This window comes from Anomaloglossus baeobatrachus, chromosome 5 (genome assembly GCF_048569485.1).
Source record: "Anomaloglossus baeobatrachus isolate aAnoBae1 chromosome 5, aAnoBae1.hap1, whole genome shotgun sequence".
NCBI classification, from domain to species: domain Eukaryota; kingdom Metazoa; phylum Chordata; class Amphibia; order Anura; family Aromobatidae; genus Anomaloglossus; species Anomaloglossus baeobatrachus.
Genome location: NC_134357.1, coordinates 127,739,636 through 127,766,423, shown reverse-complemented (window position 1 = coordinate 127,766,423; position 26,788 = coordinate 127,739,636). Strand labels below are relative to the sequence as shown.

General features: G+C 45.6%; 1 protein-coding gene across 24 annotated transcripts in view; it reads left to right on the top strand.

Annotated features, from left to right (window-relative positions):
* CAMK2G (calcium/calmodulin dependent protein kinase II gamma) overlaps positions 1–26,788 on the top strand; it is a 333,717-nt gene that overhangs the window by 8,157 nt on the left and 298,772 nt on the right. For all 24 annotated transcript variants that reach the window (XM_075348871.1, XM_075348864.1, XM_075348870.1 and 21 more), the window contains exon 2: positions 12,216–12,310. In XM_075348871.1, the coding sequence (XP_075204986.1) occupies positions 12,216–12,310 (95 nt within the window). The remainder of the gene's footprint in view (positions 1–12,215; positions 12,311–26,788) is intronic.

Below are 26,788 nucleotides of genomic sequence, written 5' to 3'. Positions count from 1 at the left end.
CTGCCCGGCCATTACATGGCCTCTGCCTTGTTTTTTGCAGAGGATGTTGTGTGCTTTGGATCCTAAGCTGTTGCAAGCCTTCTCCATACTTTCTTCTTCCCATCGTTCTGGTACAGGTTGTTCTTAGTTTCATCTGTTCTCTGCTGCTTTTCCAAAACGGAGCTGGATTCTTTAGAAGTTTTTTTGCAAAGTCTAATCTGGTCTTTCTATTTTTAAGGCTGATTAATGGTTTGCACCTCGTGGTGAACCCTCTATATTTGCTTTCATGAAGTCTTCTCTCTATGCTAGACTTAAATACTGAAGCATCCACTTCCTGGAGAGTGTTCTTCACTTGGGTGGATGTTGTGAAGGGGTTTTTCTTCACCTTGGAAAGGATTCTGATATCATCCACCCCTGTTGTCTTCCATGAACGTTCAGGCCTTTTAGAGTTCCCAAGCTCACCAGTGTGTTTTTTTTTTTTTTTTTCGCCCCAGAAAGTACTAAACTATTGATTTTGCCACTCCTAACATTTCTGCTATATCTCTGATGGATTTCTTCTTTTTTTTTTTTTTTGCCCAGTGATAGTCTGTTTCTCTTTTACTGAAAGCTCCTTTGACTGCTTGTTGTGAGTTCACAGCTACAGCTTCCATATGCAAATGTCATGCATGGAATCAGATCCAGACCTTTTATCTGCTTAATAGATTGAGAGATTAACCTATGCAGCCTATTAAAGGGTTTTTGAGATAACTGTCCAATTACCTTTGGTCCCTTGAAAAAGAGTCAGCTACATATTAAGAGTTAGGGTACCGTCACACTTGAGCGACGCAGCAGCGATCTGACCTGGTCAGGATCGCTGCTGCGTCGCTACATGGTCGCTGGTGAGCTGTCAAACAGGCAGATCTCACCAGTGACCAACCCCCAGCCAGCAGCGACGTGCAAGTGACGCTGCGCTTGCACGGAGCCGGCGTCTGGAAGCTGTATGGTTACCCGATGTTTACCTTAGTTACCAGCGCACACCGCTTAGCGTGTGCAGGGAGCCGACACTGGCAGCGTGAGAGCTGCGGAGGCTGGTAACGAAGGTAAATATCGGGTAACCACCTTGGTTACCCGATGTTTACCTTGGCTACAGCTTACCGCAGGCTGTCAGACGCCGGCTCCTGCTCCCTGCACATTCAGGATTGTTGCTCTTTCGCTGTCACACACAGCGATGTGGGCTTATCAGCAGGAGAGCAACAATAAAAAAACGAACCAGGGCTGTGTGTAACGAGCTGCGATCTCACAGCAGGGGCCAGATCGCTGCTCAGTGTCACACACAGCGAGATCGCTAATGAGGTCACAAAAAACGTGACTCAGCAGCGATCTCAGTAGTGATCTCGCTGTGTGTCAAGTACCCCTTAAACCCTTACTCCAATCAGGATGTGTATACACTCAAATTAAAGCTGAGAGTCCGCACTCTAACCTTTTCACCCCAGGCTGTTTTCACCTTCCTGACCAGGTCATATTTTACAATTCTGTCCAGTGTTACTTTGAGGTAATAACTCTGGAACACCTCAACATATATCATATCCCAGTGATTCTGGGAGGATGCATTGTTCGTGTTTTTGATAAATTTTGGTTGATATGGTATGCATTTATTTATGAAAATAATTTTTAGCCCCCAAGTTTTCATTTTTATAAGGGTAACAAGAGAAAATGGACCATACATTTTGTTTTGCAATTTCTCATGACAGCTCTGATATCCCATATGTGGTGGAAAGCTACTGTTTTGGCGTCCGGAAGGGCTTGAAAGGCAAGCAGGGGTATTTGAATTTTGGAGCGCACAATTACCCAGAATAGATAGCAGGCACCATGTCGCATTTGCAAAGCCCTTGATGTGCCTAAATAGTGCAAACACCGCACAAGTCATCCCAGTTTGGAAACTACACCTCCTAAAGGAATTTATCTAGATGTGTGGTGAGCACCTTGGAGTGCACCTTCAGTGCTTCACAGAATTTTATAACGTTAAGGTGTGAAAATGAAAAAATAAATTTTTATCACAAAACTGTTTCTTCCCAAATTTTTCATTTTCACAAGCGTAACTGGTGAAAGTGGACTATACAATTTGTTGGGCATGTTGTCATGGGTACAGGGATACACCATATTTGGTGGGAAAACTACTGTTTGGGTGCACAGCAGGGTTCAGGAGGGAGAGTGCACTATTTGACTTTTGGAGTGCAAATGGTTAGAATAGATCGTGGACTCCATGTTCCTTTGAAGAGACCGTAATGTGCTAAAATAGTGTAAACCCCCTTCTCCCCCACAAATGTCTCCATTTTGGAAGTGACATATGTCCAGGAATTTATCTAGAGGTGTGGTGAGCACCTTAAACTAACAAGTGCTTCACAGATTGTTAATATTGAGCTGTGAAAATTACATTTTTACCCCAAAAATGTTGCTTAAACCGCATATTTTTAATTTTCACAAAGGTAACAGGAGAAAATGCACCATACATTTTGTTCTGCAATTTCTCTCGAGTACGCAAATACCCTATGCGTGGTGGAAAACTACTGTGTGGATGATCATAAGGGCTCGGAAGGGAAGAAGTGTTATTTGAATTTTGGAGCATCATTTTTGCGAGAATAGATTGTGGGCACCATTTCACATTTAATGATCCCCTGACATGCCAAAACAGCTGAAATTCCCCACAAGTGAACCCATTCTGGAAACCAAATCGCTTAATGAATTCATCTAGGGTTGCAGTGAGCATATTGATACCACAGGTGTGTCACAGAATTTTATACAATTACATTTTTACCACTGAAATGTTGTTTTATCCCGAGATTTCCAATTTTCACAAGAGGAAGAAATAAAACAGGCCCCATGATGTCTTACACATTTTCTCCTGAACGTGCCAATACCCCACGTGTAACTGTACAGTATTGTTTGGCCGCACCATAGGGCTCGGGAGGGAAGGACCATCAATTGACTTTTGAAGCACAGATTTTCCTAGAATAATTGGGGACATTACCTTTTATTACTTTAATCGGTAGTATAATCAAGAAGCATTGCAATGGATTACACCTATCAGTGTTATACTGACAAAACGACTCTTATGCCGGTGTCACACGGTACGATACATCGGGCGATATGTCGGCGGGGTCACGTCGTAAGTTATGCACATCCGACATCGTTTGATATATCGTAGCGTGTGACAGCTACGAGCGACGGCGAGCGAGCAAAAATACTCACCTTATCGTTGCTCGTTGACACGTCGCTCATTTTCAAAAAGTCATGTCTTCTTCTGCGCGCTGGTTTGTTCATCGTTCCCGGGGCAGCACACATCGCTCCGTGTGACACCCTGGGAACGATGAACACAGCTTACCTGCGTCCCGCTGGCAATGCGGAAGGAAGGATGGGGGCGGGATGTTACGTCCCGCTCATCTTCGCCCCTCGGCTTCTATTGGCAGGCCGCTGTGTGACGTCGCTGTGACGCCGAACGTCCCTCTCCCTTCAGGAAGTGGATGTTCACCGCACACAGCGTCGTTGTCTGGGAGGTAAGTGCGTGTGACGGGATTAACGACTTTGTGCGAGACAGGCAACTAATTACCCGTGACGCACAAACGACGGGGGCGGGTACGATCGCTCGTGCGATCGCATGATAGATTGTATCGTGTGACTCCGGCATTAGACCATGCTGTTGGCACGGTCTAACATGCCGTAATTGGCAGACCCTGAGGTTTAGTTATTTGACCTCTGGTTGCCATGGCAATGATCTGACCCCCATGATAATGTCGCTATTGATTTACGGCATTTACTGGGTTAAACAACCAGGGGTGGCACGGGTACTGTCCCTGCCTGTGACAGCCATAGCTTGGTTATAACTTATGCAGAGGTCCTGGCGGCAATTGTGTGATCGCCATGATGCAAGTCTTTATGGAAGGACCATGTCGCAATCTTGGATCAAATGTCGTGAAGGGGTTAAACCCATATTGATAATATAATTGTATCTTCAATATGTCTAGGGAACAGCTAAAACTTGTCACTGTCCAAATATTTGTGATCCTGACTGTATAGTTGTGTTCAGAGTGCTCTAGATCTAATCTTTCTGAGAGCGAAGTAGTGGTGCCAAAATGTTGCCAGTTATATCAGTCTGTTCATGCCTGTTCTTTTCTGCATTATATTTTGGGATAGTGATGTGATTCCTGTACTTTAGACAGAGATATACAGGCGGTTTCCTCAGTATACCTTTAGACATTGATGAATCACTCAGCGTTTGCTTTTGAAATTAAGAGGGGAACTGTTGGCAAGATTATATGTCTAATATTTGTTTTAATTACGATCCCTCTTTATACTGGAGCCACATTGAGTATAGTGCCCTGCAGCCATCCACAGCAGACTGCATGGCACATGTGTTAATGATCTGATTGCGCTCTGTCTGCTCTTAAGTAGCCGTGGGACCAGAAACACTTGTTTCTGAATGTCACACGCTATTCCGGAAACTTATTTGAGTAGAAAATGTTTGCTTAAAAAAGTACATCATCAGTGGTACCATGCAGATGGTTACGTGGGACTCGGCTCATTTCACTTGTGTGATCTGTGACATAATTACATGATTTGTTTAACTTTTGTTTGTTTGGGCAGTTTGTCTGATATCTGGCTCAATTTTTTTTTCTTTAGTGTGAACCATTTAGAATTGTTACCTATTTTTGTGACAGTGGGTTAAAGGGAACCTGTCATGTAAAAAATATGCTATAAATGGCAGATATGGAGTTAACCTTCTGAGTAACAATGTTCTAAAGCTGTGTGGTCACCGCACTAAAAGCCCAGCTACTGGCAAAAAAAGAACTTTATTCCTCCCAGCAGCCTCCTGCTTTCAGTCAGAGGTGTGGCCAGCACAGCTTCAGTCACCACTCAGTACATGGTGAGTGGTGGCTGTAACCGCACACAGACACTGACTGACAACAAGCTGAGAAGTGCATCAGTGCTGAGGTGGCTGGCAGTCAATTTTGGGTTTGGTTACAGCCGCCGCTCACTGTATACAGAGTGGGGACAGAGACTGCTCTAGCTGCACCTTTTATGACTGAAAGCCAGAAGCTGCTGTGAAGAATAAAGTTAATTTCTTCTCAGTAGCTGGGATTTTCATGTGGCACTGCACAGCTTTAGGCATGTTTGGTATAAAAGTGTCACCAGCGTATGGTTCGTTTGTCCGTTTTTACCATCTGTGTCACCGGAGTACGGTTCGTGGGTCTGTTTTTGCCATCTGTGTGTCACCAGTGTTTTTCACAGATGAATATGGAAGTAACTGAAATATCTGTGAAAACAAATGGCTAGAACGTGAACTTACAACACGGACGTATGTATTAGGCCTTTAAATGCTATGAAAGTGAAGATGTCGATAAAAAATTCAGTAACTAAAAAAATGTAAAGTTTTAATGTTTTGTTTAAATATTATTTGTTTTTAATTGAGAAAATAAAAAACAAAATGTTAAAGTTTGATATTTTCCACTCTTAAACACTAGGGGGAGCAGCTGCTACCTACTGTAGAACTACTGTAGAGCTAGTTCACATTACAACTTCAGTAAAAGTGGATGGAATCTGCTCTCCTGTGTGTGATGTCACTTCCCCTCCCCTTCTGGGTGTTTCCAAAAGGATAAGAGAATGAAGTTTAGGATTACAGAGTGGAGCCATTTTGTTGGTGACCGCAAAGTGATCCTAATGTCTAACGTGCTACTAAGGACAGCTGGCATAGTGCTCCACTGTATTTTGCGCCGCACTATATCCCGCTCCCCCATATGCTATGCTGCCGGACGGGATTGGAGGTCCGACGTGACATGCGGCGAGGAGGGGTGATCTTCAGCCCGAGCAGCACTGCACTACATGTCATGCCGCGATCACTGTTACCAGCCGCATACACTCACCTCAGACCTGCGCCCCCGGCAGCCTGTCCTGTCAGCCTGGTGCCTGTTCCTCCCGCCAGCGATCACAGCACAGATCAGTGAGGAGTGGAGGCCCTAGGTGAGCACACGCGGGGGAGGGGTAAGCGGAAGGGGAGGGGGGGGTGAGCGGAGGAGTGGGGAGCAGCACGCCAGGATCAGTTACAGTGCAGTCACCGCTGCCCGGCACCAGCACTCACCCCATCCCGGAGGGTGACGGGGGGAAAGTGCAGCAAACAGCATACGCTGTGAGCTCCACAGAGATGGCGGTGATCTCCTCCCTCTGCTGTGATCTGGACAGCCCAGATGGTGTGTTCATTTCACAGCAGAAGCTGTCTCTGTGCTAGAGAATAGGGTCGGAGCCCGACAATCAAAATCCATACACAGGGCGCTGCCATAAAGGAGGTGAGTAACTGTTGCTACACACAGCAAATCCAAGATGGCAGCGCCCAGTGTTTCAGTAAAAATAGAATGAAATAAAAACTAAACAGTTTAATTTTGTATAAAAAATACTTGATTCCATAATCACCATTAATACAAAAATAAAAAAACACTACACTGTACCTTTAAACTGCAGATTAACTCTATCTGTAGGTTATTTTTACATGACAGGTTCCCATTAACATACTTTCTTGGGGAGTTGTGGTATGAAAGGAAAGCTATCAGCAGCAAATGACGTATTGTTGAAATTAGGTTTTTGTGTTTTTAGTGAAGTTTTAAAATATTTTTGGCAATGTTTTCTTGTTGCCTTAGGGTTTTTTAGGAAAATAAAAAAAATCAGTCTATCAATAATAGACATGAGCGGACCCGTGAAAGTTTGGTTCAGTGGGTTCAGCCAGGCTTTAGATAAAGCCCAGTTTGTGACCCGGACTTGACCTGAACCCCAACGCAAGTCACTAATTGGGCCGTTTGAGTCTCCGCCTACATGCACATTTCCAGTTTTGATTTTTTTTGTTTTTGTTTTTTGGGTGCACACTATTTCCGGTAAGGCTAGGGCCACACGAGTGTATAGAGCATTGGCAGCTATATGCTAATGACCCACGGCTCCTGCTCTGCTTCTGAGGGTGAGCCGTGTGTCCTTATACTGTGATCTGATCCTGCAATCGGATCACAGCTGTGGAGGAGAGGGCAGGATTAATCTCCATCTTCTCCATTGTCAGGTGATGTGTATATCACACAGTCATCAGAGTGCAGTCTGTTGTTTCACTTGCACCCATAAAATTGTATGGGTACGAGTGACACGTCTCTCGCTGATACCCTCAGCATGCTGCGATTTGTTTTCTCAGTTCAATTAGGGCTGAGAAAAAAATTGCAGATTGGAATGGCCTCATGGAGTAACATTGGTTCGAGTGGAAAGCCATATTTTATATTTTTTATTTATTTTTTTTAAAACTCACCTGCGGGGCAGTCTGGTCCAATCTGCGTCACTGGTCTCGGTCCGGCGCCCCTTCTCCTCCTTACTAGCTCCGTGTGAATGACTTGTCCTACGTAATCCACACAGAGGTCTCCATTGCGCTCCTCCACATGCGCACTTCTCTCCGCCCTGCTGAGGGCATAGCAAAGCATTTTTGTGGGCATGCGCAGGCAGGCCTTGACCATTCCCCACGCCTGCGCATTACAGTACTTTGCTCTGCCCTCAGTAGGGTAGAGAAAAATACACATGCGCAGGAGCGCAATAGAGACCTCTATGGATGGAGAATAAAAAATCCTATAAATAGAGAGAAATTCATCCCATATAATTAACCATAAAGGTTTAGCTCAGGAATATAACCACAAGTATATCCCACTAAATATTCCATGAACATACTTTGTGACAAAAATTATTTTTATTGGTTAAAAAGCTAGACACACATTTAAAATCAAAGTGCACAGAAAAGAACAGGAGGGAACCAATATAAGAAAGGTAATGAATGGCCACATATAATACACAATAAGTTCAATAAATTCACAAATGTGACACTTAAATGAGGTGCTATACACAATCAAAAAGAAGTTAATTGCTATATAATCCAAAAAATGGACATAGGCACACCATAAATATCAAATGGCATATATACCAGGTGTACATTTTGAATAAATTTGTGTCAAAAGTTTGAAGCCATTTTAAAGTGCCAGGTGCAGGAAGGTGTATATATATATATATACACACTCAGATGGAGAAGGTATACAACAGTAGAACATATATCAAATGTATGGCAGTTCTGGTGAAATACTGTATGCAACCAAAACAGTTTTTATTTGCTATTGTATCCAAAATTTATATAAAGAAACCTCATAGATACTAATTGGCATAAATAACAAATATAAGTTATATATAAGAAAGTGCCATGTGCATCAATGTATATCAGCATATATATATATATATATATATATATATATATATATATATATATATATATATATATATATATATATATATATATATATATATATATATATATATATATATATATATATATATATATATACACTGAGGTAGCAAAGGTGTGTAACAGCAAAAATCAGTGGATGCATCAGTACAGGGTGGCCTATATATGCTAAAATGAAGGAAGGTGTATAGCAGCAAACATAAATGGATATAGAGATATTATATGAAATATTAGGCCATAACAGAGATAATTACCAGTCCCTCACTGTCACTCCGTAAATTTATTGAACTTATTGTGTATTATATGTGGCCATTCATTACCTTTCTTATATTGGTTCCCTCCTGTTGTTTTCTGTGCACTTTGATTTTAAATGTGTGTCTAGCTTTTTAACCAATAAAAATAATTTTTGCCACAAAGTATGTTCATGGAATATTTTGTGTGATATCTCTATGGATGGAGACCTGAGACGCGACATCCACACGGAACTGGGAAGGCAGACTGTGATGGAAGGAAGAGAGAAGGTACCGGACCGAGAACAGCGACACAGATTGAACCAGATCTCCCTGCAGGGGAATATAATAAAAGATTTTTTATGTTTAAGGCTATGTGCGCACGTGTGCGCTCTGCACCGCACCGAAAAGGTGCGCTTCAGAGCGCAGCTGAAAAGCTCCGTTCTTAAGCGCATGGTGCCGGCAGAGAACGTGCGCTCTGCCTGCAGCTTCTGCCATAGACAGAGCAGGAGCTGCCGGCAAAGCGCACGGAAGAAGTGACATGTCACTTCTTAGAACTCGCGCTTTGGGCAGCAGCCGAAGCGCTGCGTTCTAATATGCCACGTGCGCACGACCCCTGCACAATCTCCATAGATTGTGCAGGGGACGCATGCAGTTACGCTGCGCTACAAAGCACAGCGTAACTGCATGAATTACGCACACGTGCGCACATAGCCTTACAGCGTGGCCTGGGCTTTTATATACAATGCTGTGTATAAGAGCTCACTGGTGGTGGCCACACTTCATACATTACAGAGGGGAAAACCTGGTAACAGGGTCCCTTTTAACCTTTAAAACAGGTTACTTTGTGATGAAGGCTTCACTCTAAGGCTATGTGCGCAGTGTGTGGTTGTTGTTTTTTTTTTTTTTTTATTGCAGTTTTGTGAAACCTGTAAGCAAATCCTTATGCCAGAAAAGACCGTGGTAGACCTGAAGTGTAGTGTAATGTTGTTTGTTCTCCTTGCAGATTTGGTGCAGAAAGTAATCTGCAGCATGTCAATTCTTTCAGCGTTTTTGCCTGCGTATTTCACTATTGAAAGCAATGAAAAACACATGCAAAAATGTACTTTTTGCTCTGCATTTTTTCCTGCCAAAAGGTGCATTAATAGTGCAGAAATTTCTGCAACCAAATACTCAATATGTGCACACAGTCTAAGGCTATGTGCGCACGTTGCGTAAAAACATGCAGTTACGCTGCGCTTTGTAGCGCAGCGTAACTGCATGCGTCCTGCGGCCCCTGCACAGTCTATGGAGATTGTGCAGGGGCCGTGCGCACGTGGCGTCTAAGAGCGCAGCGCTTCGGCTACTGCCGAAGCGCTGCGCAAAAAGAAGTGACATGTCACTTCTTTCCTGCGCTTTGCCGGCAGCTCCTGCTCTGTCTATGGCAGGAGCTGCAGGCAGAGCGCATGGAATCGGCGCTCACTACGGACATTTCTGCAGCGATCTAAAGCGCACATGTGCTCTTCAGATCGCTGCAGAAATTTCTGCAGGCTAGTACGCAACGTGCGCACATAGCCTAAAAGTTGTCAGATGACGTTTGTGGGAAATTGGAGATTAGATTGTGAGCTCCGCTGAAGACAAGGATCGACATGAGCAAATGTGGGTCAGTTATCCACAGAACTAAAGATTTTTAATGGTAAAAATAGTGTCAGTCAGTAAGTGCTGTAAGGGCTCATGCGCACGTTGCATAATATCATGCATTTACGCTGCGTATTGCACTGCAGTGTAAATGCCTGCGTCCCCTGCACAATTTATGAAGATTGTGCATGACACGTGCGCACAATGCTTTTATGAAGGCAGCGATTTGGTTGCTAAAATTTTGACCCAAATCAGTGTGCTCATAAAATGAGCATGTCAATTATTCCGTGCGCTATGGATACAGCTCCCACTCTATGGTGGGGGCAGCAGCCATAGCCCATGAAATCTGCTTTTTTTTGTACAGAAAAACTGCATCCATTATGCAGTGTTTCTGCAGCGAATTAAAGCGCACATGTGCTGTCAAATCGCTGCAGAAAATTCAGCATGTACGTGTGCATGAGCTTTAAGGCTGGATTCACAGCATTATATTGTTGGTCAGAGTGCGATCTGACAAAACATCAGATTGCAGTTGGACCAATAGTATATTATGGGGCCATGCATGTGTTTTTTTTTTTTTTTTTTTAAATTATTTTTAGTTTTTTTTTTTTTTTTTTTTTTTTTTTTGTTTTCCTCTGACCAACCTTGAGGAACAAATCGCAGCATTCAGGATTTGCACCTGTAATCGGATGACATTCGACTACCCAAGTCATTGGGACCGTGAAGAAAATCTGACCGCATTCTGATGACATTTGAGCACACACTGCAGTTTTTTTCCTTGTGGATCCTCGGGCCATGTGGAATATCGGCAATTTTCTCGACACAGGCTACAATTGCTTGGGTGTGCTGTGCTTGTGCAATCTGTTGAGCGCACAGACAATATAGTTTGAAAGTGACTTAGGATTGTAAGTAGTGTCCATTGGACTGTCAGGATCACATATTAAAAATAGAAAGCTTTTTGAGGTCAAACAGTAGAATAAATCCTTCAATGTGAGCAAAGCCGCCACATTTCAAATTTGGGTTCTTATTAGAGTTCAGCGAGTATCTAACTATTTGTACTCGCTATACTCAGAGTACTGTCTAATACTCACGTATTTGTTCCAAATAGCGTGTGCAATGCAAGTCAGTGGGGAAAAATTCGCAAAGTAATGAGTAACCCGAATGCCGTACTATTCGTGCGAGTAGCAAAGTGCGGAATTCGAGTCACTAGTTACTTTGCATGTTTTTCTCCATTGACTTGCATTGCACACGCTATTTGGAATGAATATGCGAGTAGTAGACAGTACTTGTTATGAGTATAGCGAGTACGAATAGTTAGGTACTCGCTCAACTCTAGTTCTTAAGTATTGCAGTAGCTAGAGAAAATCGTAGAAGTTGTCACATACAGTAGGAAGACCTGGTAAGGGCATGCACATTTTATCTTGGTCCTGTTTTTCTTTTAGGTGAAGAACACTGCAATCCTATATGTGGCGGCATTTCTCTTATAAAAATTAAATATTTCCTCTTATGTGACAAGAATGTAATCTTTGTCCCTTCGAGACCTTGCATAGAAATGGCTGCCATGTTTGGGCAGATCATGAGCCTAGTTGGACAGTAATGAAATTGTAATTCGGTGCCTGTTAGTGTTGATCGAGTAGTTGACTATTAGTACTTGCTATGCTGTTAGCGAGTATTGTCCGCTACTCGCATATCCGTTATGAGTAGCGGACACAATGTAAGTCAATGGGTAATAATCGTTAAGTAGTGAGTAACCCTAAAGCTGTACTATTCGCTACTCGCACGAAAAGTACGTTTTTTGGGTTACTCTTGGGTTACTCACTACTTAGCGAGTATTTCCCATTGACTTACGTTGTGCCTGCTACTCTTAACTGATATGCGAGTAGCGGACAATACTCGCTAACAGCATAGCAAGTAGGAACAGTTATCTACTCGCTCAACACTAGTGTCTTTACATGACTGTCTCATTCGGAGTATTGGTGCTACTACCTCTGTCCCTTCGCCATTGTGTCACCCAAATAGCACTAACCTGCCGGTCGGCTTTATTGGAATTGAATACTGTTGCATCTATTTGTTGTTTTTATTAACCAAGTCTTATTTTCCTTTTCTCCAAGGGGTGCCTTTTCCGTAGTACGGAGATGTGTGAAGAAATCCTCCAACCAGGAATATGCTGCAAAGATCATCAACACCAAGAAGTTGTCTGCCAGAGGTAAGAAGTGACTGTTGGAAATGATGCCCGATTGCCCCAGCGGTGCTGCTTTTGACTGTTTAGAGCCACTTACAACAAGGTCCTGATACCATTCATGACCAGTTTTACAAAGATTTACTTGTAAAATCCTTTATCTCAACCAAATCAAAATTGAATTTGGTTCCTTGGGTTGGTGGGTGAAGCCAGGACCTGGGCCGGTGTTGAGAGCTCATCTGTTGTTCTTATTTGGTTTGGGATCTTTTTGCATTTTATTGGTTGTCAGTAAAGCAGAGGTGGATATAATTTTACATGTGTTAGTTAGCCAGAAAGCATTTTATGTTGTTTTTGCTTTTAAAAACGTTTTCTCTTCCATTCACCAACCAGTTGTATCTCATACTACTTTTTTGAAAGCAACATTGAACATGGCATGAAGGGTAAGGCTGCTTTCATACATCTAGTTTTTGCCGTGCGGCACAATATGGCGCGATCCGGATCCGGCGCGATTCACAATGCAAGCCTATGGACGCCGGATGTGGTTTTTTGTACTGTGCATGCTCAGTATCAAGCCGCATCCATCAAAAACCGGACGGGCCGCATGGAAAAACTTATGCAACGGATCCAGTTTTTTCGCCGCATCCGTTGCATAGGTTTTTGAGCCGGATTGTGCCGCTCAGCACAAACCGGATGTGTGAAAGCAGCGTAACCTGTGAGAGCTCATGGACATCATAGAGGCACCCCCTGGCTCTTGCTCGTTCTCACCGTATATTGCACGAATGGGCGGCAGACATGTTGGCTGAATGTAGCCCTGTGAACATTAATGCACTGACTGTTCTCGTGATTCAGACAGTTGTGATGTATATGGGATCTGCACTGGAATAGTCAGGTTTGGCATTGGTCCTAGTCAGCTGGAAATACAGTACTTGATTACCGCTGAAGGAGCTGCTTACAGCTGACAAGAGGACCACTAAAGAAGCAGCTCAAGCTGTCAGAGTACCCAAAACGACCCAACTCCGATGATATATTTATGTTATACTGTGTCACACATACACAGCCTCACCAGTCTCCTAATACCGGACCGTGCTCCACTCCTTACATGTCTGTTTTACTGACTTATTGTATTCCAGATGAAATAACCATTCTGGTATATCTAGTTTCTTCAGCTGTGGATTGTGCCCATCCCTATTTTTTTTTTCTCAAACAGCTGGTTGTTAAAATCCTACTGACAATCTCTCCCATACATAGGAATGTTAAAGGGCTTGTCCACTACTGATAACCCCTTCTGAATCCCTAGGTTCCCCCCCAGTAAAATAGTTATAGTTACTTCTAGCAGTATCAGCACTGGCTCTCCCGAGGCTCACGTGACACTTTGAAACTCCCTGTGGTCAGTCAGCGCTGGCTTCACTTTCTCATCCTACGGACATAATTGATATCTGGAGGAAGTGATAAGGCATCCGCTGCTCTCAATTTCTATTGATTAATCAGGCGAAGAGAGAGCAGATGACTGTGATTGGGAGTGGGACTAGTGAGACGTCACAACTTCACTTGAGCCCCGCGAATGCCGACGCCCCCTTAAGCTCGGCTCAAGTATTCTATTGTTCTCTATGTGGAGAGCTGAAAATGCTGCCAGCTGATTATCTCTGCAGAACAAAGGGATCCTGATGTTTCCCCGATAATTGCAAGGTGGCCCCATACATATTCAATGATTGACTGATCCTGTCAAAATCCGTGGGATCCGCTGACTACTACACATGGGAGACGTTACGTTACACTGTTTGCAGTGACTTGGTAACACCAGAGTGGGTAGTGACACTCCCTGTTGACAAGGGGATTGGTAAAGCCCAATTGTCAATTTGTTTGTGAATTTCTAGAAGGAATGACACAGGAACCACCCAGAGTTATAAGATGCTCCATAATATGTTATGGGGGGGCGCGGCAATACTGGTGCAATTATAAATCCTCGGGAAATGCACTCTAAATAAACCTGTTGGGGGTGTCGTCTCTCAGTGGAAGAAACCCCCCCAACCCCACCTGCGCCCCTTTATTATAGATGACCCTATTAAAGGGTCAGCGTGATTAGTTGATGTATGTAAGGCGCTATGGAATTAATAGCGCTATATAAATTAATAACTATTATTATTATTATTATTATTATTATTATTATTATTATTATTATTATTATTAATTTGGCTGTTCTAGTTGAATGAAGACTGACTTTCTCACGACATACGCAATCACAAAAGGCACAACGTGTATTGTGATTTGCAATATAACGTCCGTTCTTTCTCACGTACTGACATGGAGCTGCTTATTTCTTGCATCTTACGGCCATACATATGTAATAAAAAACAAACAAACTGGTGTCATGATTAGTGTTTGTTAAAAGTATGTCTCTTGATGGAAAAAAGCAGTCATGGAAATCCCTTGGGAGTCAGCAGAGCACGAGGAGGGCGGCCGAGAATTCCTGCCTCCCAGACAGGCGCAGTGGTAATGATGCAGATTGATGAGCGCGTCATTACAGCTTTATGGGGTTTACGTTCCTTGTTTTTATTGATCTCCCGATCAAATGATTTTTATACATCAATGTCCTTATTTACTATTTAATTCAGACCTGCATTTGCCAATATTAAAATCTTTTAATGTTGTACATGAAGCAGAACAGCCAAGTTGCTTTTATCAGTGAGATGTATTGGCTTTAATTTCCTGTTTTACATGCAAAATGAAAGTGGCATCCAAAATTTGGTATTCCATATGTCATGCGAGGGTGCAACATTTTTTTATTTATTTCTCACTTACCATCTGTATGCCATTCGTATGCAATGCGTGTTTTTTTTCTTTTCCTCAGCAGCTATTATTCTACAATCATTTAGGCTACTTTCACACATCCGGTTTTTGCTCTGCGGCACAATATGGCGCTCTGCAGAAAAACCGCAACCGTTTTTTTTGCCGCCGGTTGCGTTTTTTTTTTTTTGCATAGACTTACATTAGTGCCGTATTGTGCAGATTTAGCCGATGCCGCGGCCGGATGGAACGTTGCCCGCAATGTTTTTTGCTCCGGCAAAAAAAAACGCATCGCGCCGCATCCGGCTGCTGCGGCGCATTTTCCAATGCATGACTATGGACGCCGGATGCGGCGCGATGCGGAAAAAACGCATCCGGCCGCCGCATGCGGTTTCTTCCACTGCGCATGCTCAGTAGCGTGCCGCAACCGGGAAAAACCGGACCGGCCGCATGTAAAAACTTATGCAAAGGATGCGGTGTTTTCGCCGCATCCGTTGCATAGGTTTCACAGCCGGATTGAGCCGCACTGCTCAAACCGGATGTGTGAAAGTAGCCTTACAGGACTCTTTACAGAATGGTAATGTATTTGTATATATCAGACGGCATACAGATGCTCCATTTTCATTATATATATATATATATATATATATAATATATATATATATATATATATATATATATATATATATATATATATATATATATATATATATATATATATATATATATATATATATATATATATATATATATATATATATATTACATCGCATCGCATGCAGTAGCGTTACACTGATGTACCACGAGTGCACTGCGAGAATCGCATCAGCCGGCAACGGAGGAGATAGGGAGATATATCCCTCCCTCTCCTCCACAGAGCCGGCCCTCTCCTCCGCAGCTGTGGTCTGATCAGACCACAGTCGCATGACCCTCGGTGCCCGCTGTGCTGCGAGCATGAGCCGAGTGTCATGCGAGGACTCGCACATAACCCCGTGTGGCCTCAGCCTAAGGCTATGTGCGCACGTTGCGTACAAGCCCTGCAGAAATTTCTGCAGCGATCTGAAGAGCACATGTGCGCTTTAGATCGCTGCAGAAATGTCCGTAGTGAGCGCCGATTCCATGCGCTCTGCCTGCAGCTCCTGCCATAGACAGAGCAGGAGCTGCCGGCAAAGCGCAGGAAAGAAGTGACATGTCACTTCTTTTTGCGCAGCGCTTCGGCAGTAGCCGAAGCGCTGCGCTCTTAAACGCCACGTGCGCACGGCCCCTGCACAGTCTCCATAGACTGTGCAGGGGACGCAGGACGCATGCAGTTACGCTGCGCTACAAAGCGCAGCGTAACTGCATGTTTTTACGCGACGTGCGCACATAGCCTTAGAATAACATTGGTTTGAGTACAATGTGATGTTTTATTTTTTTTTTCTCACATTGCTCTTGTCGCATTTATGTGCTAGTGTGAGTGAACCCTCTAGGCTTAACTTAAATTTCAGCAGTCATTTTATGAGAGTGACTGCAGATTGATGAAAAAGGGCATACTGTCAGGATTCCCCTCAATTGCCAGCTCGAGCGTTCGTCAGAAGTATACGATTTGCTTAGTTTCTGTCAAGTGCCGACTTATCTTGACATCTACAAAACTTCCTAGTTGGCACGTGATCCCCGGTATGTACGTTTCTTACTGGCAATCACATGTTGACCATTCGAGCTGGTAATTGAAGGGAATCCTGACAATGTGCATATCACATACTGTCAGGATTTGGTGCGTACAATCACATAATGACTGCAGAAATGTATGTTTAGCCTGGAAAACCACTTTATATTAAAAAACCTCAATGATGCCCTAATGCAGGGGTGGGGAACCTTTTTTCTGTCGGGGGCCATTTGGAAATTTCTACCAACCTTCGGGGGCCGCACAAAATTATCAATGTTTAAATGACCCTGCTATATTGGGTGAAGCAATTAATTAACTGGGGGCACAGACACCACACGCGGGGCTGGGGGCACAGACACCACTGGAGGGGCTGGAGGCACAGACATCACTGGGGGGAGGCCACAGACATCACTGGGGGGAGGCCACAGACATCACTGGGGGGAGGCCACAGACATCACTGGGGGGAGGCCACAGACATCACTGTGGGGGAGGCCACAGACATCACTGTGGGGGAGGCCACAGACATCACTGTGGGGGAGGCCACAGACATCACTGTGGGGGAGGCCACAGACATCACTGTGGGGGAGGCCACAGACATCACTGTGGGGGAGGCCACAGACATCACTGTGGGGGAGGCCACAGACATCACTGTGGGGGAGGCCACAGACATCACTGTGGGGGAGCCACAGACATCACTGTGGGGGAGCCACAGACATCACTGTGGGGGAGCCACAGACATCACTGTGGGGGAGCCACAGACATCACTGTGGGGGAGCCACAGACATCACTGTGGGGGAGCCACAGACATCACTGTGGGGGAGCCACAGACATCACTGTGGGGGAGCCACAGACATCACTGTGGGGGAGCCACAGACATCACTGTGGGGGAGCCACAGACATCACTGTGGGGGAGCCACAGACATCACTGTGGGGGAGCCACAGACATCACTGGGGGGGAGCCACAGACATCACTGGGGGGGGAGCCACAGACATCACTGGGGGGGAGCCACAGACATCACTGGGGGGGGAGCCACAGACATCACTGGGGGGGGAGCCACAGACATCACTGGGGGGGAGCCACAGACATCACTGGGGGGGAGCCACAGACATCACTGGGGGGGGAGCCACAGACATCACTGGGGGGGAGCCACAGACATCACTGGGGGGGAGCCACAGACATCACTGGGGGGGAGCCACAGACATCACTGGGGGGGAGCCACAGACATCACTGGGGGGGAGCCACAGACATCACTGGGGGGGAGCCACAGACATCACTGGGGGGGAGCCACAGACATCACTGGGGGGAGCCACAGACATCACTGGGGGGAGCCACAGACATCACTGGGGGGGCTGCACACACGACTGGGGGGGCTGCACACAGGACTGGGGGGGGGTGCACACAGGACTGGGGGGGGGTGCACACAGGACTGGGGGGGGTGCACACAGGACTGGGGGGGGTGCACACAGGACTGGGGGGGGGTGCACACAGGACTGGGGGGGGTGCACACAGGACTGGGGAGGGGGTGCACACAGGACTGGGGGGGTGCACACAGGACTGGGGGGGGTGCACACAGGACTGGGGGGGTGCACACAGGACTGGGGGGGGTGCACACAGGACTGGGGGGGTGCACACAGGACTGGGGGGGTGCACACAGGACTGGGGGGGTGCACACAGGACTGGGGGGTGCACACAGGACATTGGGGGGCTGCACACAGGACATTGGGGGGCTGCACACAGGACATTGGGGGGGTGCACACAGGACTGGGGGAGGGGTGCACACAGGATTGGGGGGGTGCAAACAGGACTACTGGGTGATGGGCTGCACACCGGACTGGGGAGGGGGCTGCACACAGGACTGGGGGGGGGGGCTGCACACAGGACTGGGGGGGGCTGCACACAGGACTGGGGGGGGCTGCACACAGGACTGGGGGGGGCTGCACACAGGACTGGGGGGGGCTGCACACAGGACTGGGGGGGGGGCTGCACACAGGACTGGGGGGGGGGCTGCACACAGGACTGGGGGGGGGGCTGCACACAGGACTGGGGGGGGGGCTGCACACAGGACTGGGGGGGGGGCTGCACACAGGACTGGGGGGGGGGCTGCACACAGGACTGGGGGGGGGGCTGCACAAAGGACTGGGGGGGGGCTGCACAAAGGACTGGGGGGGGCTGCACAAAGGACTGGGGGGGGCTGCACACAGGACTGGGGGGGGGCTGCACACAGGACTGGGGGGGGCTGCACACAGGACTGGGGGGGGCTGCACACAGGACTGGGGGGGGGGGCTGCACACAGGACTGGGGGGGCTGCACACAGCACTGGGGGGGGCTGCACACAGGACTGGGGGGGGTGCACACAGGACTGGGGGGGGTGCACACAGGACTGGGGGGGTGCACACAGGACTGAGGGGGTGCACACAGGACTGGGTGATGGGCTGCACATAGGATTGTGTGGGGGTGCACACAGGACATTGGGGGGCTGCACACAGGACTGGGGGGGTGCACACAGGACTGGGGGGGGGGCTGCACACAGGACTGGGGGGGGGGCTGCACACAGGACTGGGGGGGGGGCTGCACACAGGACTGGGGGGGGCTGCACACAGGACTGGGGGGGCTGCACACAGCACTGGGGGGGGCTGCACACAGGACTGGGGGGGGTGCACACAGGACTGGGGGGGGTGCACACAGGACTGAGGGGGTGCACACAGGACTGGGTGATGGGCTGCACATAGGATTGTGTGGGGGTGCACACAGGACATTGGGGGGCTGCACACAGGACTGGGGGGGTGCACACAGGACTGGGGGGGTGCACACAGGACTGGGTGATGGGGTGCACACAGGACTGGGTGATGGGGTGCACACAGGACTGGGTGATGGGCTGCACATAGGATTGTGTGGGGGTGCACAAAGGACATTGGGGGGCTGCACACAGGACTGGGGGAGGGGTGCACACAGGACTACTGGGTGATGGGCTGCACACAGGACATTGGGGGGCTGCACACAGGACTGGGGGAGGGGTGCACACAGGACATTGGGGGCCACACTGCGCTGAGAGTTTCATGCAACTCTGGGGGAGAGGGTTTACAGAACTGGTGTGGGGAGGCACAAAGCATTGGGCAGGGCACATAGCAGCAGAAGGTCGGCGCTGGACTCACAGCAGCATTGCACTCACATCACCGGAGTGCAGGAGCCGGACACACTGCATCAGAAGGAGAAGGCAGGCACTGATCTCCGGAGGGCAGGGGGCGGACACACAAGGCTGGAAGCTGAGGCTGCTGTAGACCCGCCCACAATTGGCACTGGCCGACGGGAGAACACATTGCAGCACAAACAGCAATGTGTGGATTTAAAGGGCCGGCGGCAGCAAACTGCGGTGACAGCACCAGCACTGCCTCCCCCGGGAATCTGCCCGGGGGCCACATAAAAGGTCATGGCGGGCCGCATGCGGCCCGCGGGCCGGAGGTTCCCCACCCCTGCCCTAATGCAATAGGCCAATGGATGCAGCTGCTAAGTGAACTCCTGAAACCCTAACGTCCAAAGATGCTTAATGGGATCTTGTAGTGGCAGATCCTTCTGAAGTCTCCAGCTAAGAGCTTCACAATATCATATAGTGACTCGATCTATTAGCTCTCTGTATTAACATTTCTCACCCAGTCTGCTCTGGGTGACCTGCTGGTGTGCAATGTGAAACTGAACTTTTCTCCCCCCAAACTGGCTTGTAATTTTGGGGATGCTCAGGAGATAGAGGACCAGTCGGCCACTGATTATCTTCTCTTTGCTAGCGTCTCCAGTGTATGGAAGGTGGCTCTAGCTCCTGGAGAGACACCTGACGAGGCGAGATCTCCTTAGAGACAATGACTGACACATGCGGTGATATCTGTGAGCCTGTGCGGAGGAGTGAGGCTCTTGCATGTGAACGCAGGCCTCACATGTGAACGCAGGCGGGGACATTTGCTTTTGGAGAGACCCTGTTCTAACTTTGTGTGACCTTTTGGCAAGTCATTTTATCTGTCTCAGGTTCTAAAATTAGATTGTAATCTATTTGGGAAGGGATGCAATGTGCTGGTGTGATATCCGTAAAAAGGGGGAAGCAGAATGGCATTCTATCTGGGTTTATTAACCACCAAGATATTTCACTGGAAATGCTTGAAAATAAAAATTACAGGTTGCAGTATTTGTGGGAAAGAAACCTATTCTCGCCACTGTACAGTACATACAGCCAAAACGGAGAAAGGAGGAAACACTGGCACCATTCAGCGAGCTAACCGCTCAATCTTCCTGTTTCAGGTTTATACACGCATTATATGGCTTGTACATTTCTTTGCATTCTGGCCACGGTGCTCATTCCAAAAGACAACAATCCATACAGTCCATGTGAAAAGAGACAGAAGGCACTCACCAGATATGCAGTAAAAAAAGTCTCATGGACTCGTGGAAGTGTCGGTTGTAAAGACGCGAAACGGCCGTCGTCCGACGGATTGTGTGTACCCACCTCCCTCACGCCTTTCCCCCTGACCTGATGGTCGAATAAAACAGCTTTTTTTACTGCATATCTGGTGAGTGCCTTCCGTCTCTTCACATGGACAGTACATACGGCTATCTTTCAATATGACAAGATGGCGCCATTCTATTAGCTATCGCTCATTTAAGATGGACTTCTGTTCATTATTCAACTACTCAATTTAGTAATTTCTCTAGTTGAACGTATACATGATGCCTGCCAATTATTGACTTATCAATGTAGATCACTTCTAGTTCCTGCTCCTTAGATGGTGGCACATGGGCTCGAACACAAGTCATCTTCGGGTACCATGGTCTTCCTTTGGCTTCCACAGCCTGACCATAAGTGCTATCTAGTGATCTGTTCCTGCTGGTTACTGTTCTTCAAATATTAGACCAGAAAAACCTTTTATGTCTCGGGTAAAGGTCAATATGTAATGCTATGACGGAGAACAGCTAAGAACTACATTAGAGTACTTTGCGGAATGGACATTGCTTAGTAAATGATGACTTAATTTTATAAGGCGAGATGGACCTGTTGCAGTGAATGTCTGCCAGCCACGGGCTCACAGTAAATCAAAGTGTTAAGGCTTGAAAGCGTCTCCATGTTGGCGCCAGCAGTTTCTATGCTAATGACAAGGCAGTGCGTATTGTTACAGTTCCTCATTTAATTCTGTTAGGGTATGCTTTGTGGATACTGACCTTTTTATGTCGTCATAGACGAGAACAAGTCTTTTACTATTGCAAGAGCTATATTAAAATAAAAAAAGCTGCACAGTTTTGCTCAAAACACACATGCTCCAATATAGACCACTTTTTCCACCAGAGCACTGGTGCCCTCCATTTAAAGGGAATCTGTAATCAGGTTTTTGCCACCTAGTCTAAGAGCAGCATAACGTAGGAACAGTGATCCTGACTCAATGGATGTGTCACTTACTGGGCTGCTTTGTGAAGTTTTTGCTAAAATCAACTGTTTAATCAGCAGTAAATTATCATTAGAAGACTACTTGGCGTGCTGCCAGATAGTCCAGCATATTCCTGAGCACTGTATAACCCCGCCCACAGCATTGATTGGCAATTTTGTATGTACACTGTAATCCGTGTTCTGGGCGGGGTTACAGAGCTCCATATTCGAATAACTGCTAGATTTGCAGCAGAGAAAAGAGTTATTTTATCAAAATGACAGCAAACAGCCCAGTAAGTGACACAAAGCTGGAATTAGGGTCTATGTCTCTACATAATGCTGCTCTCAGATGAGGTAGCAAAAACCTGGTGACATTATCTTTTAAAGAGTTTGGAACAAGTATGCGTGTTATCCTCTATTTATGACATGGGGTCAACTTTCAGATTGTTGGGGGTTTGACCACTTAGACTCCCACTGATTCTATGAAAAGTGCTCTGCAGAGCTCCTGAATGGAGCAGAGGGTGGACAGGCACACCTCCGCTCCCTTCATTCTCTATTAGACTGCTAGCGGGAGCAAGAGCAGCTCTCCTGCACAAACCCCGATTTCTTAATTGATGAGGGTCCTAATGGTCAGACCTCAGGGATCAGAAAGTTACAACATTTATACTTGGTGCCAAACTTTTGTAATACCGGTATGTCTGCCATTGTGATTGTTACATGTTGTAATGTCAGGCCACCACTAATACTAGTAGGGTTAGATTGTTTGTGTTTTTTTTTATCATTGGCTTCACAATTGGAATATAATATTACATAGTATAATTTTATACTTTTAATTAATAACATATCACCATTATTTAACACACACATCAGCAATAGTGGAGAGTGTCGCATAGTGTCTCTTGTCCAGGATGACCCAACGTGCCCGCTCAACCCATTGATTTCTATAAGCACTATACACTGCTCAATTTGCCCAGTAATGGTGCTCCAGGGACATTGAGCACTTAATGATGGGCTGTCACACAGAATAAACTGATCACTGGGATCCCAACAGTGACATGGAATCCTCATGATTCAGGATTTGCCATTAAGTGGAGAGAATATCCTCTTTCCAAAGAAAATGAATGAAAAAAAAATAAATAAAAATATAAATAGTACATACATACACTCCCTGACAGAAGTTCTGTCGCTTATCCATGTTAGGTAAATAATGGCTTATAGCCTGACTTTAAATTCATCCATTGGCTTTATAAATTACTCTTTTGAAAGCTGAAACCCTCCCAAATTTGGTTTAGGTTATGAAAATAAAGTTGCTGCAAAGCTGAAATATTGATCATTTAATGCACACAGAAAGGTCAGATTTTGGCAAGACAAACGTTTTGTCGCCCACAGAAAGTAATGTGAAATTCAAACAAATAATTAACTTCTAATACAAACATATGTTGCATAACATTGGTGAATGAAGTTGTGGTTCTAGTAGAGCCATATTTAATATTTTATGTGACTTCCATGAGCTTGAAGGACTGCATCCATGCAGTTCAACAATGATTCATACAATTTATTGATGAAGTCCTCAGGAATAGCAAAGAATGCAGTCTTACATGCCTCCCAGAGTTCGTCTAGATTCTTTGTTTTTGTCTTCCAAGCTTCCTCTTTCATCCTACCCCCAAATATGCTCAATGATGTTCATGTCTGGTGACTGGGCTGGCCAGTCTTGAGTACCTTGATCTTCTTTGCCAGGAGGAACTTTGTTGTAGAGATGGATCACCATGCTGCTGCTACAAACTGTTCTAGTTGACACAGGGACTTGAGGTGACTAGGCCTGTTGGAGCTCTGCTGCAGTGGAAGAGGGGCCAGCCACCTCTGCAGTGGATCTGTTCTTCAGCCTCTTGATAATCAAGGCTTTGGTCGCAGGGTGGATTTTTGGCAAGTTGTCAGAGGTCAAGTTGCAGTTCAACTGAAGGTCTGGGGAGCTGGGTTTCTTTTTATACACACCCACTAATTAAGCGATCATTTAGTGAGCACAGGTGAGGATGTAAACTAGGATTGGGTGCATTATATGACAAGGGAACAACTTTTGTGTTGCCGAAATCTGACCTTTCTGTTTTCATTAAATCATCATAATTTCAGCTTTGCAGCAACTTTATTTTCATAACCTAAACCAAATTTGGGAGGGTTTCAGCTTTCAAAAGAGTAATTTATAAAACCAATGAATGAATTTAATGTTATGTAAATAAAAGCTTATAACCTAACATGGATAAGCGACAGAACTTCTGTCAGGGACCATATATATATATATATATATATATATATATATATATATACATACATACATACATACATACATACATACATACATACATACATACATACATACATACATACAGCTCTGGCAAAAATTAAGAGACCACTACCAAATTTTCAGTTTTTCTGATTTTTATCTTTATAAACTACTGGCAACGTCTCCGAATTTCCATGCAAAAAATTTTGTATTTATTTCTGAAAATGAGAAATGGTCAAAATAACAAAAACAAAGAAAGCAAGTTGATAATCATTTAAAAACAACAATACTAATGTTTTACCTCAGGAAGAGTTCAGAAATCAATATTTTGTGGAATAACCATGATTTTTAATCCCAGCTTTCATGCGTCTTGGCATGCTTTCTACCAGTTTTTCCACACTGCTTTTGGGTGACCTTATGCCACTCCTGGCGCAAAAATTCAAGCAGTTCTTCTTTGTTTGATAGCTTGTGACTATCCATCTTCCTCTTGATTACATTCCAGAGGTTTTCAATAGGGTTCAGGTCTGGAGATTGGGCTGGCCATGACAGGATTTTGATGTGGTGGTCCTTCATCCACACATTGATTGACCTAGCTGTGTGGCATGGCACATTGTCCTGCTGTAAAAAAACAGTCCTCAGAGTTTGGGAACATTGCCTGAGCAGAAGGAATCTTCTCTCATCAGAGAAGATTACCTCCAGTCCTCTATGGTCCAATTGCGCAGATTAAACTTTGCGAAGAACGTATGATTGAAGCCACATACAAGATTATCCTTGTAAAATAGTTGCTTCCATCTGCTCAGGCAACGTATTTTTTTTTTATTTTTTTGACCATTTCTCATTTTCAGAAAATTAAATACCAAATGTATTGTTTGGAAATTTGGAGACATGTTGTCAGTAGTTTATAGAATAAAAGAACAATTTACATTTTCCTCAAAAATATACCTATAAAGAGAAAAATCAGAAAAACAATTTTGCAGGAGTCTCTTAATTTTTGCCAGAGAGGGTGGGTGTGGCTGTGTGCGCGTGTGTATATATGTATATAGATATGTGTGTGCGTTTTGTGTGTGTGTGTGTGGATATATGTATGTATGAGTTTTACAGTTGGACCAGTGGTGAATCAGAAGAATTGAGGTTTTCTTTTTCTACATACGTTCGAATTAACGAAGAGGCTAAAACTGAAAATCCTAAAGCAGGCTTTACATGCTGCGATCTCGCTACCGAGATTGCAAGCGATTGTACCCGCCCCCGTCGGTTGTGCGAAACGTACAAATCGCTGCCCGTCGCGCACAACCTCGCTTACCCAGTTACATGGACTTACCTGTCCTGCGACGTCGCTCTGGCCGGCGAACTGCTTCCTTTCTAAGGGGGCGGGTCGTGCGGCGTCACAGCGACATCACACGGCAGCCGTCCAATAGAAGTGGAGGGGCGGAGATGAGCGGGACGTAACATCCCGCCCACCTCCTTCCTTCCTCATTGTCGGTGGAGGCAGGTAAGGAGATGTTCGTCGCTCCTGCGGTGTCACACACAGCGATGTGTGCTGCCGCAGGAACGACGAACAACATCGCTAATTAGAAGAGAACGATTTTTTGTTTTAGGACGACCTCTCCGCGGCAAACTATTTTGGCCGCTTTTGCGATCGTTTTAGGTCGCACATAAGTGTCACACACTGCGATCTCGTTAATGATGCCGGATCTGCGTCACGAACAATATGACCTCGACGATAAATCATTATCGATATCTTAGCATGTAAAGCCCACTTGATATCGGGAACAGTTTTGTCCACATCAGATTGGGACTGGTAAATATTAACGGGATTTCATCAGAATTGTAAACGTAAAATAAGTTCACGCGACTTCAAAACATTTCAGTAATTGGATGGATATAATTGGTCTTCAAACAGGTATACAATGATTCCAGTCTTTTGCAATTGCATACATCATTACATTGATGACCAGCGTGATTTCCGTGACATTTTTTGACATTTCTAAGTTTCAGTGAATTGAGTTGGCTCCATTGTCTGGCATTGCTGTCAGATTGTGCAGTCGCCAAACAAATAGCTTGATCCAATGGAAAATTTATAAGCGTCAGTCCTGAACTATACATTATTGATATTGTGAATGTGAAGAGCTCCGAGCTCGACGCTATTTACACTTAACAAGAGAATTGAACTCATTTGTCTTCCTTGGTTATTGTCAACCATCATCTACATGTTATACGCGTCTGTTCAGAATTCCAGACAACTGCAGCCGAGGTTACATGGCTGCTCCGCTTCATATGTAAAAGCAATTTTTAATATATTCAGGACTTTTAGGCTATGTGCGCACAGTGCGTTTTTCGCGGCGTTTTTGCGCGTTTTTCGGGTGCGTTTTTGGCCTCAAAACTGCATGACTTTGCTT